Source organism: Lingula anatina, chromosome 2 (genome assembly GCF_051362555.1).
Source record: "Lingula anatina isolate TDL-2025a chromosome 2, LinAna3.0, whole genome shotgun sequence".
NCBI lineage: Eukaryota > Metazoa > Brachiopoda > Lingulata > Lingulida > Lingulidae > Lingula > Lingula anatina.
This window is the reverse complement of record NC_141768.1, coordinates 14,217,430-14,236,389: the sequence shown is the minus strand read 5'-3', so window position 1 is coordinate 14,236,389 and position 18,960 is coordinate 14,217,430. Positions and strand designations below refer to the sequence as shown.

General features: G+C 34.0%; 2 protein-coding genes across 3 annotated transcripts; one reads left to right on the top strand and one right to left on the bottom strand.

Moving 5' to 3' along the window:
- Positions 1–700: 700 nt before the first annotated feature.
- On the bottom strand, positions 701–12,697 carry LOC106162700 (uncharacterized). 2 transcript variants are annotated; one of them, XM_087006593.1, is made up of 7 exons: positions 12,503–12,690; positions 9,325–9,402; positions 8,985–9,164; positions 6,192–6,266; positions 5,839–6,093; positions 5,445–5,489; positions 701–2,029 (listed from the first exon to the last, which is right to left on the bottom strand). In XM_087006593.1, exons 1-7 carry the CDS (start codon positions 12,631–12,633, stop codon positions 1,798–1,800), a joined length of 996 nt encoding a protein of 331 aa, XP_086862719.1. In that variant the 5' UTR covers positions 12,634–12,690; the 3' UTR covers positions 701–1,797. The 2 variants fall into 2 exon arrangements, with proteins under 2 accessions (XP_086862719.1, XP_086862720.1); XM_087006594.1 differs by having other exon boundaries at positions 1,862–2,029; positions 5,456–5,489; positions 12,503–12,697.
- A 151-nt stretch (positions 12,698–12,848) lies between these two features.
- Positions 12,849–17,647, top strand: LOC106162699 (GDP-fucose protein O-fucosyltransferase 3). The gene is made up of 6 exons (XM_013540062.2): positions 12,849–13,008; positions 14,096–14,153; positions 14,322–14,524; positions 15,122–15,525; positions 16,183–16,357; positions 16,935–17,647. Exons 1-6 carry the CDS (start codon positions 12,925–12,927, stop codon positions 17,448–17,450), a joined length of 1,440 nt encoding a protein of 479 aa, XP_013395516.2. The 5' UTR covers positions 12,849–12,924; the 3' UTR covers positions 17,451–17,647.
- The last annotated feature ends 1,313 nt before the right edge of the window (positions 17,648–18,960 follow it).

The window sequence follows — 18,960 nt, the reverse complement described above, 5'->3', positions numbered from 1 at the left end:
TTCCTTACGAGGTGTTACTACACGCGGCCGCGCACGTACTGTGGTAAGACTAGAAACAATCTGTGTATTTTAGAAACGAATATAATCTGGGGTAAAAGAATCGCACGTTTAACTGAAGTTTTAGTGCATCTAGGGAGGCGCACCTTTGTTGATGTTACCTGTCAGGATAAAGTGCAAAACACCGAGATCGGTACAGCTGACACCCCGAATACGTCGTAAATAAGGTAGTCATTTACATCAAATCAAGGGAGCAGAGAAGACAAAAGACGAAATCTTTTTTACAATTCCTATTGAGAATATTGCGTGCCTATCAAGTATTTGTGAGCATTAACGCGTTTATAATGATAACGATATTAGGAAAAACACATTTTGGCATTCTTACTTACGTATTTCATTGATAAAAAGTAATAACCTTAAGTTAAATAATTTATACTGTCTTTACGACATACGGACATTTGCTCCGAAAAACAAAATCAGCAGAGGGTTTTATATAACATTCGTTTTCTGTCCGAACAACCTCCCACCTTTCCAGAAGCATCTCAGAAAAAAAGTAACAGGCACGTTAACATTTAAATCTACAGTAAATATCTATCCTCTCTGACTCATTGGTACGCGCAAGTGGTCACTATTTTTCAGGTCAAGTTGCTCTCACAAAAACAACATCATATTACTGAAGTGCAAATAAAGTCGGACAAATCACTCTGATACCAGATAAAATTTATTTCCCCTATTTTACAGTCATCAAAAAAGCAATCTGATCTTGGATAATAAACAATTCTTACACTACTTAACGGACCCCACTACCATCGATTAAAAAATTAAGATTGCTAATGAAAGGCAATTTCAAAAAAAGTTTGTTATAAGAATAATTTCTTTGTGTTTCACAATGAGAAACATACACATCATTATCATCTTATTCTTTGGAAAATGCTTTAAAGATATTTTCTTCATTTAAAGAAAAGACATTTACAAATAGTTGGGATAAATAATGTTACCCAGACGTTCTCCTGAGCTTCAATTGCGAGTTAAAGACGGAAAAATTAAAACTTACACGAGTAAACAGATCTCCACACGGGAACAACTCCTCTTAAGTCATAACTTATGTTTGCTTATCTTAAGAGGGTCTGGTTTTTACTTAAGTGTAAGACACCAGGAAAAATTTACATGAAAACTGACGATAAAAAAAGTCCATTGCATAATATACCTTGGTGTTAATTCCACTTCCCTGTTGATAGGGCTCAAGGGAAATTTGTAACAGATATCAGTTTGACCGGTGGAACCCACAGCAACCTTTACATAGGTGCATAATACAAGGTGCAGGACGTACTTAGACTGTAGTAAATAACAATAGGCAGTTTACGTCCAATTTTATAAAATGTATCCACCATTTACAATGTGCACACCTACAGTATGAGTTAATCATATCACTTACTTTTTATTACAATATTCATTTATAATTCTATTATTCTACATAAATATATTTTGAGAACAGATACTACTTAAATACAATAAAATTCCTTAAGCCTTCAAGACAGGGTCTATCAATGCCTGTAATGACTTAAATAAACATTCAATGGCTAATCAAATAAATGAAAACAATAAATCAACATGCAATATTCATTTGAAATAGCATTTTTCTATTTAAAAAAAAACTGAAGCCAAACAAGAAAGTCTAAAATAAAACTCCACAAAGGAGAAAATGAAATACACATTGACAGAATTTTCAAGTGCATTTATAGGAATTAATGGTACAGAACCTGCTATACAATAAGGAAAAATAATAAAACACAACTATCATCAGTCTTGTTCATCAGCTTCCATCACCTCCTCTTTTGCTCCGTTTTCCTCCCCATTTTCCTGAGTTTCCTGGGTCTCCTCTGGAGGGGGAGTCTCAGGTAACTCAACAGCATTATCTTCCTGGTTCTGTGTGGGGGATGTTGAATTGATGTTGCTGGTTTTAGGATATTTGTCATGGCTAGGGGAACCAGATTTCGACCTTCCTCTCTTCTTCACTGGGCTCCTAGACCTACTGAAAGTACAAAACCCCAATGTTTGTATGAAATATTTTCAATCACTTAAATAAAAACGCTTAATTCAGAAAAGTGTAGACAGTTTTCAAAATGTTCAAAGCACAGTCTTTAGCATGAATTGCTGCTGTTCTTGGAAATCATTGTTTTCAATGTGTGTAAATAATAGTGAAATCCTGTTTATGTTACAAAGAAAGACTCTTTTAGAAATGAAACCATCTAAATCTTAGAAATAAGCACGGATTCATAAGTAGAGTCTACTTTTTCTTTCTTATTATCAAATTATGTTTGGAAGCCTTGTGCCGGAAGCTCAGTTATCAAGCTACATTCAAGAAATACAAGCCAAGCATGAGATGTGATAAAAACAAAAACTGAAGCTTTGAAATGTTGATTCTGTTTCAATCATTTCTACCACTACACAAAACTTACACTGAATGAACTGAAAATGGTAACACATTTACTCAAAATCTTATACCTTTAGATCTTCACAAAAATGTGAAAAAAAAAAAAAAAAAAAAAAAAAAAAAAAAAACCTGGTGAACCTATCATCAGTAAATATATAATAAAAATACACACTTCCTCCAATTTTAGATGATCAATCACACACACATATATATATATATATATATATATATATATATATATATATATATATATATATATATATATATATATATATATATATATATATATATACAAAAAAGATGCAGATCACAAGAAAACATGACATTCTTAGTACACTTTAGTGCACCAGAGGATATCGAAGGGATTAGCGCAAAGAGGAAGCAAGCTTAGTATCATCCCACAGATAAACAAGATGAAGTAAACAACAGGAGCTCTAGTCAATTACTATATAATCTGACTGATCTGGGAGAATGAGTCAATGAGGCCTTGTTGGTGTTGTCAGTACAAGTCCTGCATCATAATGTGTTTTATTTACAAATATGATTACAGGTAAATGCTGAGACAGTTAATGCAATAATGTTCTAGGTATGGAATGGATTAATGTTGTTTATTCAAAGTGATATGTTTTTACTTATTGCAAATAAGTGTCCTTAATTTAACAGTATGTCAGCATAGATGATTTATTAAGGTTTGACTTGAAGAAAAATAAAGTGGCCAAAATGATTAATAAAACAAATCTGATCCTTACACCTCACAAGATTAATAGATTTTGTGCAATTTGCAGATGAGTAATTTTACAAACATTATTTAACAGAAAAGTGAATCACCTTTGAACTAGATCCATGCTTTAAGCTGTCTATAATTAGTTCAAATTTTGGGATCATTATGAGTAGTAATACTGACTATCCTTACTAGTTCTATTACAATGTTAAACATTTTTATCAACCTGTAAATTAACAATTTTACTCGTTTGTTTGACTGTACCAAAATTGATGATAAGGGCTGATGGAGTAGAGGGAGAAAGAAAAATATTAGCAGTAGCTGTAATGTCTTTCAATCCCAACCAACATTGTTAAGAAAACAATGTCAGTCACAATATGATCACTGCTGTAATAACATGGAAATTTTTGCTCCATAGCCAAATATCACAGGAGTCTAAACATGACATGTATATTATTCTTTGACTCAAAAAGGTCTTCAGTCAGTCAGACAGAGAAAACTACCAAATAGTATCTTATTTTGGATGCTTCTCCTTATATAGGGAAATAAAAAGATGTTATTGGCTGAGGACAGAGATTTCCACCATTCCATATGAAACAGAGGTCTTAAATTTTGGTGATGAGTATCACATATTTATCCTGCTGTGAAAATGCAGTACAATGGACAATCAAATGTCAAGACAGGCAAAATTATTGCCATATCTGTTTTGGAAAACCACACAGTAACATTAATGCAGGATTTGGATTTGCAATCAATGCAGGATTTGGTGACAGTACTCATAAAGGAATTAAATAGCTTAAGAAGTGACCAATAAATGATTTAACAAACAAACAAAGGAATAAATGATTGAACATTTCTGCATTAAAGTTCCACTATCATTTTCAAGATTTCACCAACCATTCTATAAGGTCAACATTTTTTTATCATTCTCATGATCACAATGAATAAGCCAAACTCTACCATCTTTTTAAAAAATCACATGCATCTATTCTTTAACAACCAGTCTCTGCTCGACCCCCTTGTCACATCTCTCATTAAACTGTAATAACTGTCAAAGAGAATTACCATGGTGCATTACATAAATTCATGCTTGCTACTTGTTTCAAGCATTAATGACTTCCATGTGTCAAGTCTTATGTACTGGGATTGGTTGCAACAGGACTTCTCTCAATCAACTTTTGACTTCATTATTTTTTTGTGCACTTTCACGCATTATTCATGTAAAATAAACTGGAGAGTATAAAATGGTTAAGAGAAAAAAAATCAACTGTCTGACATTGAAAAAAAAATTACAAATTTTTTTTGTTGGATGAACTTCTTAGGTTAAATAAGAAAAAAAAATTATGGCTTGCAGTATGGAGGAAATGTCCAGATAAATACACCTCTGCCGTTATGTAAATTGCCTCAATATTCAAAACATTATAAAAACAGTTAAAGAAGAATATACTTAAGTAAAGAAGCCTCTTAAACTGACAACAAAATAGATTTAAAAAAGAAAATAAAATCAGATAAAAATATATTACTGAAAAACTGTAACAGGGAAAGATAATACAACTAAAACTTCATTGTGAAGTAATGGCTACCAAATCATACCATTATGGGCATCTTTCCTTTACTTTCGAACCCAAAAACACTATTTTTCTTGTCTTTTCTAAGGCTATAGCAATAATGGCTGTGCTAGCTGTGACTACCCTCCCAACAGCAGCAAACTTTCCCAAAGGATGCAGTTATATCAATGTGCTTGGTATAACCACTACATGGCATCAACAAAGACTGAAGCAACATCCACTGTGCTAGCTGTTCTAATTACATTGTGTTCACTTCAACCACAAGTGCATTCAATCATATTGCTAATTTTCCTAAAATTTTTTATCAATTTAAATTTACCCTAACTACCTAGATGAATGTCTTAAGAATTTAGATGATAAAAAGTGGACTTAGAACACTATCATATACTTTGTGCTTCTAAAGCCATGCACAAAAATGAATGAGACATTCAATTGTTCAGCACATATAAACGTTAACACATGACATAAAGAATCAACTACCAGTAACAACAGCAATATAAGTGGTTCTTTTCAAACTTACTTTACTGGGTGCTGAAGGAGGAAACATTAAAACAACTTGAATTAAATTAAAAACTGATTATACCAAGAATGGCATGTAAGAATTATACCATGGGAAAGGCACTGATAATATGAGTAGATATACAAATCTATGTACAGTGAGCTGCATGTGAAGTTATAAAATAAGATAGAAAGCTGCATGCAGTGCACATGCTGGGACAGGTACCTTCTACTCGCCTTGTCTGACTTCTCACTGCCATGGGAGTGACTCCTGAAGACAAGCAAATGTTATGAAGACAATCATAAAATGACTTATTGTAAACAAAAACAAATAATTAAAGAGCAACTCTGTCTGTCTTCACTGATGTCTAAATTTGATTTCACTGATGTCTAAATTTGATACACCAGTAAGATCTTACTTAAGGTAATCAATTTTACCACAATGCTACCCACATTTTTTAAAACTTAATTGTTTATAATTTCCATTGGTATTTTATGTGCTCCTGATGCAATCTGTTATAATAATTCTGCCAAAGCTATAAATCAAATTTTTGCTTTAATGACACCCAATGTTTTAAAAGAAAAACACAAATCAGCTTAAAACTAATTTCTCTACCAACCTTGACTTCCTGTCCCTGGAATCCTTCACATTATCCTTGTCCCTTGACTTGCTTTTTTCTTTTGAACCATCCCTCTCTTTGGATCTCTCCTTTTCTCGAGACCTTTCCTTAGAGCTACGTTCCTTGGAGCCCTTGGAGCTGTCTTTGGACTTGGCTTTTGGGGACCGGTCTTTTGAGCGGGAGCGATTTTTATGGTCTTTTTCCTTGGATGCAGATCTTGAACGGCTCCTCTTTTCATTAGACTTACTGCGTGACCTTTAAAAAAAAATTAAGCAGTAATACAGAAAAACCATAAATCATACGACAGCAACTTTTAAGCTATCAATTTGAAAAAAAGAATTGTTTAATTTTACCTTGACCTGCTCCTTCTTCTGTCACGGGATCTGCTCCTCCTAGACCTATCTCTAGAACGAGACCTTGATCTGGATCTAGAAAAATAAAACAAAAACAAAAAGAGTTAATCCCTTGCAACATAGCACCTCCAACTTCATATCTACTTTCTTCTTGTTGTAAGACACAGCAATGCAATTCCATGCTTGAAATTGCCTTGCCTCTCACAAAAAATGTAATGGAGGCTCTGACAAGGGAGATGTGTTCAATGGAAAAGAGTCGACTAAATTTTGGTGCAACCTCAACACCTTTCTACTTTAAAATGTCATCATCAACACATCTCACTTGCATGTTCCTCTACTAATGGTGCTCATATGTTCCTGGGGCTATTGTGCAGTTTTTACCTTTCATTGAGAAGGGTAACTAAGCATCAGGTCATCCTAAAAGAAATCAACACTGGGTTAGTTTGGAGATTGAAAAAAAAAAGACTTCATGGCTTCATTTTAAACAACATTAGACCAACTGATTTTTGAATTTAATGACTACAGCAATACACCATGCATTTTAGTCAGATCTGTATTTGATCCAAGTCAAACAAGTGTTAGCTGAAAGCTACTTGTTAAAAGGAAGAACAACATCTATGTGATAGTTTTTCTTAAATCTTTTGGTAAAAGACTTTGAAAAATCTGACTATAATCCATGTCTGTTGCAAGCTACCACACAATATCCAATTAAAGTTATGTGGAACATAAAATACCAATTACCTACTCCCTCTCTTATGCCCCTGATTCTACATTGCTGCAGAGTAAGACCTCACATTAAGTAGATGGAGAAGTAGTAGTAGCAGTGTGCAAGAGAAGCAGCTTGCAGCAGATTTGCTCGGTACATTGACAAGTTGACAACCTGCAATTTTCAACTTTGTGGGCTGGGCACGCTGGCTTGGTATTTAAGCCAATCTGGGATTGGTTCTAATTGAAGCCTGTGAGTGACTGAGGTTTGCAGTAGGAGCTAGGATGGATGTTGCCGCAGAGGGGTCGGGGGCCTATGACTGAGTAGTACACGAATGAAGTAGTAGTAGTAGTGCCCGCTGATCGCAATTGGTGATTCACAATGCGTCACCCAACATGTAGTTCCCTTAACCGAGTAGACCCCGCCAACACTCAAAGTGTGGCTTAGGCTGATGGAGGCAGTAGTAGCTATGATTAAGTAGCTCAAATGCATCGCTCCCTGAACAAATGACAGGTTATACAATCTATTAATAATACAAACAGAGACAATTATGGTAAATTTCTTTCAAAAAGTTTTCAGTAAACAACGTATTCAAAAAGTTTTTAGTAAACATTGTATTCAAAAAGATTTCATGTAGTATATGGAATTTTTGTCCTTCTTTCTAACTTTTTTAATCTTGGCTACTTAGTAATAAAAGTTACTCAAAATCACTGGTGAAATAAAACTGAAAATATCTGGAATAGAAACAGCTATAAATTTAATAGCTAAATAATGTCCTACAAATAACCAAAACAGTATACTATTGGACATGACCAGACCTTCCTTGATGGAATAATAGATAGTGCTTAACTTTGTTAGTCAGCTAAAGAAAGAATACTTTTAAATTTACTCTGTCTTACATAATCAATTTTACCAAAAATAGAGAACACGAGATGGGATAATTTGCTTTTGGCACAATATCTTTGCTTGCTTTAATTCTAGAAAATCAAAATGTAGTCACAATTATCTGGAATATTCTAAAAGGTATTCTAGATATATAAACACTACTTGAGAAGTACCCAAGGTTTGAAAGCTATTAACAGTATTTTTCAATACTGTACAAAGCTAGACTAAATAAATGAATACAATGTTGTTACCATTTTCTCAAAAATGATGTTGTTCATCACTGTCAATTTGGCATGCAAACTGTATTGTCTCAGCAAGTGGTTATTGACAATGAATTCATTGAAACTGATAATTTGCTGTTGACCATAATCCCTTGGAACATAAAATCAATAAGACCAGCAAGTCTCCTCTTTATATCACCCATAGAAATGTGCAGATATTAACCTAATGACTGACAGGCTAAAATTACTATCAACTAGTGTAACACTTGTCTGGAATCGACACTGTGGTAGATTTAACTGCAAGCAATTGTAGCACAACATAATCAATAAGTCTGCTCTCTCTCAAATGGTTTTTCTTGCCTTATATTTCAATAAGTGTAAAAAGGCTACATGGGGGCTATGTTTACAATGATTTTACCTTTAAATGTAACAGTTATCTTTAAATGTAACAGTAAACTTACATCCCCACTGTATTATTAATTCATACCCTGACCATTAGTAACCTATCAAATAACCTATTAAAAACAGCTGCATATTGGTTACTATATAAACACAGCCACCTGCAGACCACCATAATATATCATTCAGTGTCAAGATGTACAGGGCTGCTGTGTGCAAATGAAATTTTGTTGCTCATTGCATACTACTAGATAATATAGTGAAATGACCCTTTGTTCTGTTAAATACTGTACTAGCCATGTAACATTCTTTTCAAGTTCAGAAGATAAAACCACAAACTACATTCATAAATAAAAAAATATTAACAACACCATGAATAAGTTATACAATATTATAGATTTATAGTATGTATGTTATACAACATTTTAATACAGTAGCTATTACAGATCATATGCTTCAAATAAAAAATTCTTTAAATTTCTATTACAAATTCACTTTAGTTTTCTGAGCAAATTCCCCTTAACATTATTTTTTATACCGCCCAGCAGTCTCTTACTGAACCTACTTTATCTCAATGCTTACCTACTACTGCTGGCTCTTCTCCTGTCAAATTTACATTCACGTGCAAAATGACCAGGTTCTCCACATGCATAACATCTGGAGTTCCCAGAGCTGCCACGTCCTGGTGGAGGGGGGCCTCTGCGACCACGTCGAGATGCTGTACGTGCATGTTCTACACGTACACGTCTTCCACAGACAGTACTGAAAAGATAAAGCTCACACTCTAATGGTTCATTATAGAATTTACATAATCATAAGACTCATTATGAGTGATTTTATATATGAAATTTGGCCTTTATTTTTTACCTGCGTGGATAAATAAAAAGCCACGGTGAGTCCAGTACTTATTTATGAGTCTTACCGTCCATCTAACTCTTTCACTGCTCTTTCAGCATCTTCAGGGTATTTGTAGACCATGAAAGCAAAGCCAGGAGGATTTCTGTAACACAGAGGGTCATTATACAGTATATTTCTTACATATGACATCTTTTAACCTAAACAAAATAAGCCATTGAATAAAAAGGGTAAATATGTTTGGTTCAGTATTTAGAATAAATGATTGAGGTGCACATGACATTAAGGACAGATAATGGAAGTCAAGTGGCTTCAAAAATATTGTAAAGAAAAATTTTCAATACAAAATGTTTGTATAAATTGCATACTGATGTTACTATATGGTCCATTTGCTTTTGTCTTCTTTATAAAAATTAATTGTTCGAAAACTTTTTTTTTCATAGTATTGTGGTCTAGAGTGACCAAATGTCTATTTAATGTTTTAAACGGACCTAGTTAACAAACATGCCTTGTCTAGATGGTTTCTCAAACATCAAAGTCGACCAGAAAATGAATTCTTGAGGACCCAAATATACATAACCAAAACTTAATGAAGTATAAAATGCCCTAAAATACTTTTTTTTTTATTCTCCCACCCACCAAATACGACTCAGAAGACTACTCCCCCCCCACTTTACACAGAATGGAACACAAAGCAAATGTATAACATTAAATTGATAAATATATAAATATATAAACTGGTTATGAAATAAATGGTTTTAATATTTAACAAGGCAGCAAAGCTGTCAAATGTACAGACAAAATAACAGAAAAAAGGATGCAAAAGAGGTCATTTTGCCAATTTTGATGCAATAATAAACAAGCCCGTGGAACTTCAAAGTCACACTTTGAAAATGCCAATATGTGAAACCGTTTAACTGGCAGTAAGAATTACCAAACAGACTGCATTGCCTACTGAAGCTGTATTTTAGTCCCATGTTTCTTTCCTGTAAGTTTGAGAACAGTAAGTGACATGGTTTTTCTTAAATGGTCATCATGGGAGCAGTGCCCAAAATAGTTTTTTTTTAATTTTGATGCAATATTACATAATGTTTAACAGCATAATGACCATCAATTTTAATAATAAAATATTAGTATCATGGATATTCAGAAAATGTGACTAGCAAAGGTCTTCAGGCCCATGGAACTTCAAAGAACAACTTGAAAATGCCAAAATGTAAACAAAGACAGCACTGTTCTGAAATGTTTTTTTTTTTTTTTCATTTTTAACAATTTTTTAACATAAAACAAAATAAACAGTTTACTGCAATTTTTATATGATCAACTAAGAAAATTGATGAGATGGGAAAAATATCAATAGAATAGTGTTAAATGTCCAATTTCCTCCATTCTGAGATTCTGAACATAGTGAATGATTGAATCTCACAAACTGCAATGATATGAGTTTATTTCCATTTTTGACACTTTATTACACAATACACGATAACAAGTTTATCATCATTTTTACAAAATCAACTTACAATGTTGTAAAGATGCAGGAAATGTCAAACAAACACTTTTATGTATCTTATTAGTAAAACAATAAGACTGTTAACATGCCTAAGAATTTAATCTGAGGAAATGTGAAAAAACAGCATAACTTCTAAAATAATGGCCCGATTATGCTGATTTTCGAACTCAACCTGCATTTTAGTAAGATTGACCACTCCTGTGAGTTTAATGACAATTGGCCTATCTGTTTTTCTTATATTGTGTTTACAGTGTTGCATATATGCTGAAAAATGAAAAAACAGCATAACTACTAAAATAGTGGCCCGATCATGCCGATTTTCGAACTTGACCTGCGTTTTAGTAAGATAGATTACTCCTGTGAATTTCATGACAACAGGCCTATCGGTTTTCCTTGAATTGTGTTTACAGTGTTGCATATATGCTGAAAAGTGAAAAAAAAGCATAACTTCTACAATAATGGCCCGATCATGCTGATTTTCGAACTTGACCTGCGTTTTATGAATATTCATCAGCTCTGTAAATATAAAGCCCAAAAGTAAAACTGCCTTCCACTTATCGTGTTTACAATGAAAGTGCACGGCATCGGCGACGGCAATGACGGCGACGACAGACGCAGGTGATGGCAATATGTACAGACGCATCTATATATATATTTACTGGACTGTTTGAGAACAGTAAGTGACATGGTTTTTCTTAAATGGTCATCATGGGAGCAGTGCCCAAAATAGGTTTTTTCAAATTTTGATGCAATATTACATAATGTTTAACAGCATAATGACCATCAATTTTTAATAATAAAATATTAGTATCATGGATATTCAGAAAATGTGACTAGCAAAGGTCTTCAGGCCCATGGAACTTCAGAGTCACAACTTGAAAATGCCAAAATGTAAACAAGACAGCACTGTTCTGAAATGTTTTTTTTTTCCATTTTTAACAATTTTTAACATAAAACAAAATTAACAGTTTACTGCCATTTTTATATGATCAAATAAGAAAATTGATGAGATGGGAAAAATATCAATAAAGCAGTGTTAAATGTCCAATTTCTTCCATTCTGAGATTCTGAACATAGTGAATGATTGAATCTGACAAACTGCAATGATATGAGTTTATTTCCATTTTTGACACTTTATTACACAATACACGATAACAAGTTTACCATCATTTTTACAAAATCAACTAACAATGTTGTAAAGATGCAGGAAATGTCAAACAAAAACTTTTACGTATCTTATTAGTTTAATAATGAGACTGTTAACATGCCTAAGAATTGAATCTGAGGAAATGTGAAAAATATGCTGAAAAGTGAAAAAACAGCATAACTTCTACAATAATGGCCCGATCATGCTGATTTTCGAACTTGACCTGCGTTTTATGAATATTCATCAGCTCTGTAAATATAAAGCCAAAAAGTAAAACTGCCTTCCACTTATCGTGTTTACAAGGAAAGTGCACGGCGACGGCATCGGCATCGGCATCGCCATCGGCATCGGCATCGGCGACGACAGACGCAGGTGATGGCAATATGTACAGACACATCTGTGTCTGTACATAAAAATGTAAAGAACAGCATGAGCTGTGGTTTGGTGAGAGAATGTTCTGTATGAACTGAACAATATTCTTTTAGGTTCAAGATCGATGCCGCCAAGGTCAGTTTTAGCTTCATCATGGTAAGACGCCGGTCGATGGAGTTTTTATTTTGCAATTAACAGTTCATAATCAAGTCTTACCGTGCAACCCAAACATCTAAAAGTGGTCCATAGTATTCAAAGTCTTTTTCTAGCTCATACTTTCCTACCCTGCTGCCCAGATCACCTACAAATATCCTGTAGCCGCCGTATGTTCTATCGTATAAAGCCATTGCAAGCAAATGGCTACCTCAAGTTAACGCGAGATGTGTACAGCTGGTGCGAGATTTCCTGGTTGAGATCGAAGTGGTGCTTTTTATCAGTCTGCGCTTATTATTACTTCAGATGTGCTTGGTCAGAGCGCTTTCCTTATGTCACTCAATAAAAAAAAGAGCATGGAAATACTTTTCAAATTATTATCATTAGTTTTAAGTCTTTGCACCTCCTAAATAGCCCCACAGGAATTATTGACCTAGTTTTAAAGACCTTTCTCATGTCATGACCTATCTTCAGACAGAGAGAACATGGCAAGTTACAGATGGGTTTTCCGGACATTTCTTCTTTCGTTTCTGGTCATTCTGTTGGTAATCATCGTTGTGGGATTTCAGGTAAATGATTCTTGCACGTGTGTAGATTTAAGTACTTTACAGCCATTTGTTTGATATTTTATTGGTTATAACATAGTAGAAATTTTCAGTAAAATTAGTGACTGTCGGGTTGATGGTCGGTAGAAGCACGTTACACGTACAGGTTAAAACTGAATCCAAATTGGTGTGTCGCTGGGCCTGCACTTAAGTAAAACGTGACGGGTGGGGAAGTGGAATAAGAAATCTAGTCTATCACTAAACAAATTTAGTAGTGCCTCCCTGAACGAGTTGACAGAGACCGACTGCCCCAATACTTAATTTTTGGGATAAATGAGTAAAAAAAAAAAAAAAAAAAAAAAAAAAAAAGCTACATCGTACTGCTATCGTATAGCTACATCCGAACGGTTCTGATTTATAGCGTGCATAATTTTCAAACAGGTTTTCGAAAATTTTATTGGCTTTTTCTGACAAATCTCAGTACTAGTAGATATGATTCAAACAAAATACTGGGGTACAATTTACATGATGTTCGTTGGCAAAATAGTCAAAATAGGTGCATCTCAGATATGTATTCTACTGATAACTGCCAAGTAAAATGAAAATAAGTTCAAAATCTTTTCTTAAAGAATACCAAAATAAGCCCTTGAAGTCCAAAACACAATTTGAAAGAAAGGATGAGATATAATTTTGATGACATTTTTTTCTGTGTGAAACTGGCTATTATACACTTGCTTATTTGGCGTGCATAACATGAAAAGAATTTTCATGCTGCCACCTAGTTTTTTACTTCTCCATTATTTTAAGATTCATTTATATTTATTGAAATATATTTTGAAAACTTTGCTGCACAAAATCAAAATTTGTTGCATTTCATGATTAAAATTGTATTTGCTGCTTTTCATTCTTGTTAGTTATAATGCATCTTTTGGCTTGATACATGCATGTAGTCATGGTGAGACAGTGCTGACAGTAAACCTTTAGCCATTTTGTGAAAGATGCAAGTTTGTTGGTTGCTCGGCGAGTGCTCTATGCACCTTATGGATGATTTGTTAAGGAAAGTCATATTGTAATGTTATGATAATGATATTTTTCCTTTGGATTATTTCAGATGTTTAAATCTGCAGAAGACGATTTGTATTCAGATATGTATGATAGAGCTTTACAAGGTATGGTGATATACAACAGAAATTAGTAACATAAAAGGAATCTACCTGCATGGATGATAAGTTTCAAAGGCTGGTGTAATTTTTTATCTACTTGTTGAAGTAATAAAAAGAGTCATTTTTGGCTCTGATATTGTGTTTGCGATAATTTACCATTTTTTTCTGTTTCAGATGATGAAATGCAGCAGGTAGTATTAAAATCTGATAAAAATGGGGATCCCCATGTGAAACCTGTCTTTCAAGACAATATTAATGTTCCTGTGTTAGTGTGGTGGACACCTTTCACTGGGGAGAAAGGAAGGGTAAAGTCATGTGGGGATGTCAAGTGTTTCTTTACGGTGAACAGAACATACAAAGATCACCCAAGAGCAAAAGTAAGTATTTGTTTGTTGCATTTAGATTACGGATTGATTAATTAATTTTTATTCATTTTTTCTATGTTAGCTGGCCAATATATATTATATTTTTTTGACACATTTTCTTTTTTCATTTAAGATTATTGACTATTTGTTCATTCGTGGAAATGTAGTTGGAATTTTCAAAGATCAATGTTTTATTATATATAGTTAATTTGATCTCATACATTTCAAAGACAATTTAATAACTCAATTCTGTAGACTCCCCCCCCCCCCAAAAAAAAAATAAATAAATAAATAAAATAAATAAATAAAGTAGTCGCTGATAGAAAGAAAGCAAATTTTCATTGGTTTACACTGCACTTTCAAAGATATCCTATCTTCGCAACAAAAGCTATTTTTCCTCTGGGAGCAATTTTCTCCTACTCATTGATCATTGCCCGCCCCATCCCCACCCCTCCATGTTGTTGAGGCTGGAATTGGGAAAGTTTTGTGGCTTTGCAGGATATATATCATTATATGTAGACATGGAAAATATGATTATAGGCCATCTTCAAACCCATATAGTATGCCTTTGATAGATTGATATGTATTATAAAATATTTTATTTTTTAGGTTTTCATGTTCTATGGCACAGATATATCACCTCCAGATCTTCCCATACCTAGACAACCACACCATGAGTGGGCATTGCTACATGAGGAATCTCCCAAAAATGAATATCTTTTCTCACATGCTGACATTATGACCCTGTTTAACCATACATGCACATTTAAAAGAGAGTCTGACTATCCTACCACTACTTTGTATCTAAAAGGAATTGAAGAGTTAGAGTCCACTGAATATTTAGTCCCCATAAAGGAGAAAAACAATCTCCTTAGTCAACAGGCACCTGTGGCTTTTGTACATAGTGACTGTGGCACTCCGTCAGATAGAGAGAAATTCACAGAAAGACTTATGAAGTTTATTCCCGTGGATTCCATGGGCAAGTGCTTGCACAACAAAGATTTACCAAAAGAGTAAGTTTTTTTTTTCTGCAAATCTTTTTTGTTGAAAGAATGTTTAATCTGACATCTTTGTCACAAATATACAAAGTATACTTGTTTATTCATTCTATTACAGATGACAATAATATGAATTGATCTTATCAAATGTGGTTGGATTCTGCATAAGGATGGAAGTACTGCTATCTCAAGCATACCATAATGGCATGAAATATTTATATTATTCCCATGTATATCGGCTTCTTTGGTAATAATAACAACTATATCCTAAATGATGTTCAGAATTGCATGCATTCTTTCTTAATCATGCAAAAAAGTCTATCCATTCAGTGAAATTGGGTTCACTTGGTGATATTGAAAGGGGTAATGTAGATGTGTCATGCAAGGACCTCATCACTTCAAATAATTGCCTTTCCTTCTTATCACGAAGATTTGGATTGTGATAAGGTGTGAAAATTGAATGAATAAAGTATGTGTTGTGTAGAAATGTTTGTTAGAGCTTCATATTTGAAATATTTTATAGCTTTTTATATGTTGATTAAATCTAGAATATTTTGTCTTTATTTCAACAAGTGATGCCAGCAGTACTGTATTTTTGGTCAATTGTTACATTTGTACTTGGGGTTTTTAAGAATTTTAACCCCAAACGCTAATTGTTGTGTCTTGTTTTAGACTTTCAGATCCATTGAAAGGAATGTCTCATAAAGACTTCTACAAGATAATGGCTGGTTACAAATTTACTATGGCATTTGAAAATGGAGTATGTGATGATTATGTCACTGAAAAATTTTGGAGACCATTGCAACTAGGATCTGTACCCATTGTGTTTGGGTCACCAAAAATTAAGGTAGATTATGTGATGATAAGTGTTGCATTGCTTAGTGCAGAAGTAAAAAGACATTTTTGCAGTACATCTTTTTTTGTATCTTAATTCTTAGACACCTGATATCCATATTTTATAACTGATAATTATACTCTGCAGATTGACGCTGGTAAATGTTTGAAGCTTGTAAAGGGAAAATGCTTTATGATGCTTATTAAAATGGAAATTTGAAACTTTGATACCCCCCCCCCCCAAAAAAAAAAAAAAAAAGATGATGTCACTATCATTTGCATGCATGTGATTTTTTGATTTTTCAGAAAGTAATTTTTATAAACATTTTCTTTCATCATTATAAATCAAAAACCCATCTGCAATGGAGAAAACTTTTGAACTTTAAGTGTCCAGAGATTGAACGTTGATATCTATATTTCAAACCTTTGATGTCTTTACTTTAAAGCTTTGAATGATATTTTTGTTGACAATCACAGGTATAATTTTTTCAGGTGTAACCAACAAGTGTATTTTTCATGAACAGTTTTCCATTACTGAACATTTATACTTGTGATTTTATAAATGTAGTGAAGGTATATTATATTTCCAGGACTTGATGCCATCAAACCATTCAATTATCGATATCAGGAACTACAAAACCATCAAAGAACTTGCAGATCACTTGAATTTTCTCAACAATAATGATGATGAGTACCAAAAGTATTTACAATTTAAAAAACCAGGTGGGGTTACAAATACCTATTTGAAGGAAATAATGGAAAGGAGAGAATGGGGCATTGATAATGACTGGCAAAGAGGTAATTTTATAGATGGTTTTGAATGTCATGTGTGCAGACGTCTCCATGAAAATGAGCGATTAATAAGGGATGGTAAGAAGCCCCGAACTCACATAGCCACTGTAGATCATTATGGTTGCCCTAAACCAAAGCGTTTCAAAGCTGATGGAAGCACAGAAAGAGTTGAGGATGATTGGTGGGCACAGGAGTGGATCTCAACCAAATATCAGGCTAAAGCAATCAGATATTATATTGACAGAGGACTAAATTTCACTCAGGATGAATTCTTAAAAATGGCTGCTGATTTAAGTGACTTAGAACATAGATGAGACAGTTTGAAGGAAAGTATTACAATTGTAATATAAACATGTTTAAAAGTTCTCTTGACAGCTTGGCCTTACAAATTTTATTCAGTTGGTATTTGATTGAAGAGTTCCAAGTGTTCAGTTCATTTTTTCATGTGTTTAGGATCTCAGAACTTCTTGTGAACATTCTACAAGGAAAAAATAATTTAAAATGCGATCTACACTTGTTTTCTAGTCACATTTATATTAGTGGTAACAAAGGTAACCACGTTAAGTTAAATTAATTTTTTAAGTCAAAAATTCTCTTACCAAAACAGAATTCTATTGCCTAATACTTTATCTGGTTATTTCTATAGGGTGTGTCAAGGTCAAACCAATTCTGAAACATAAAAATTGATGTCGCTTTTAATTGTAGTAATTAAGCAGTTGCCAGCCCACCTCCACACTATTTATTGAGGAAGAGCCACTGATTATTGGAGAGTGAATTCTTGCTGACCTGCTTCTGCTTCTGCAACTAGTGTCAATCAAAATGTTACATAGTTGGTTTAACCTTGTGCATTAACTGCCAGGGACAGATATGCTTCCAAAGGTGGTCCCAGAAGTCCATTTTCTCTTTTCTGACATGGAATAGTGTATCCATAGTCTGCCCCATACACCTTTAAAGCCCACATAACTGTTTTCTGTACATAAAATAGTATTGAAAGGAGGGTGAGGCAAACTGTTAGATATCCTGGGACCACAAAGTTGTCTTAAACATACATAAACTATCTGAATTATATTCAACTGTAGTTGGACAAAAAAGTTTAACTTACAGTTACATTGGAAACAAAACTGTGGCAGATCATTCACATATAAATATATAATTTCAAAGTTGTTATGCCTTACATTTCAGGCCTTCCCAACTACCAGACTCGGCACCTACGGGTCCAGAATAAACCAGTATATCTGACCACACTACCCGTTTTCAAGGTGTGTGTCAGATCGCATAAAAGAGTATCATACCCTATCACAAATTCTGTAAGCCTACCTGTCATCCGGGTATCGCGCCTCGTTTTCGTCAAGTAGGAGTCGTATGAATACAACAGACGACTCCCTCAATCAGGGGGTGGAAACGCGCGACTTATATGATTAAGACGAGCCTAGCCGTCAGTACCGGTTATTGTTTTGTGACCTTGAGGAGCAATTAGGTTTGGTCGTTGCGGCACGCATGAACAGTAGTTGAACTACCACACCTGGGTCTTTTGTTTTTGACAACTGTTCACTCGTCATCGAGGCGCTTGTTCAAGACAACAGGCTGATATCTACTAGTACTACCACAATACTTAAGTTTTCTGTCCGTGCGTACAAACCCCGAAAAAGGACAGCCTCGCTGACAAGAACAATGAACGTTTCTCACCCCTCTCTAGGATTACCCCTGCCCTCAATCTTGTCTATCCCGGTAGTCATGAAAATATTTAACCCCCGACAGAATATGCTTCTGCTATCAAAATTAGGTCTACTTTTCTAAATTAATATATAAGTTTGCAAATTCTTA

Coding starts and splice junctions, on each gene's coding strand:
- LOC106162700 (XM_087006593.1), bottom strand. CDS start 12,633: ATGGCTTTATACGATAGAACATACGGCGGCTACAGGATATTTGTAGGT. Junction 6,094..6,191: donor AGAAGAAGGAGCAGGTCAAG/GTAAAATTAAAC, acceptor TTTTTTTTAAAG/GTCACGCAGTAAGTCTAATG. Junction 5,490..5,838: donor TCCAGGGACAGGAAGTCAAG/GTTGGTAGAGAA, acceptor GCTTGTCTTCAG/GAGTCACTCCCATGGCAGTG.
- LOC106162699 (XM_013540062.2), top strand. CDS start 12,925: ATGGCAAGTTACAGATGGGTTTTCCGGACATTTCTTCTTTCGTTTCTG. Junction 13,009..14,095: donor TCATCGTTGTGGGATTTCAG/GTAAATGATTCT, acceptor GGATTATTTCAG/ATGTTTAAATCTGCAGAAGA. Junction 14,154..14,321: donor GTATGATAGAGCTTTACAAG/GTATGGTGATAT, acceptor TTTCTGTTTCAG/ATGATGAAATGCAGCAGGTA.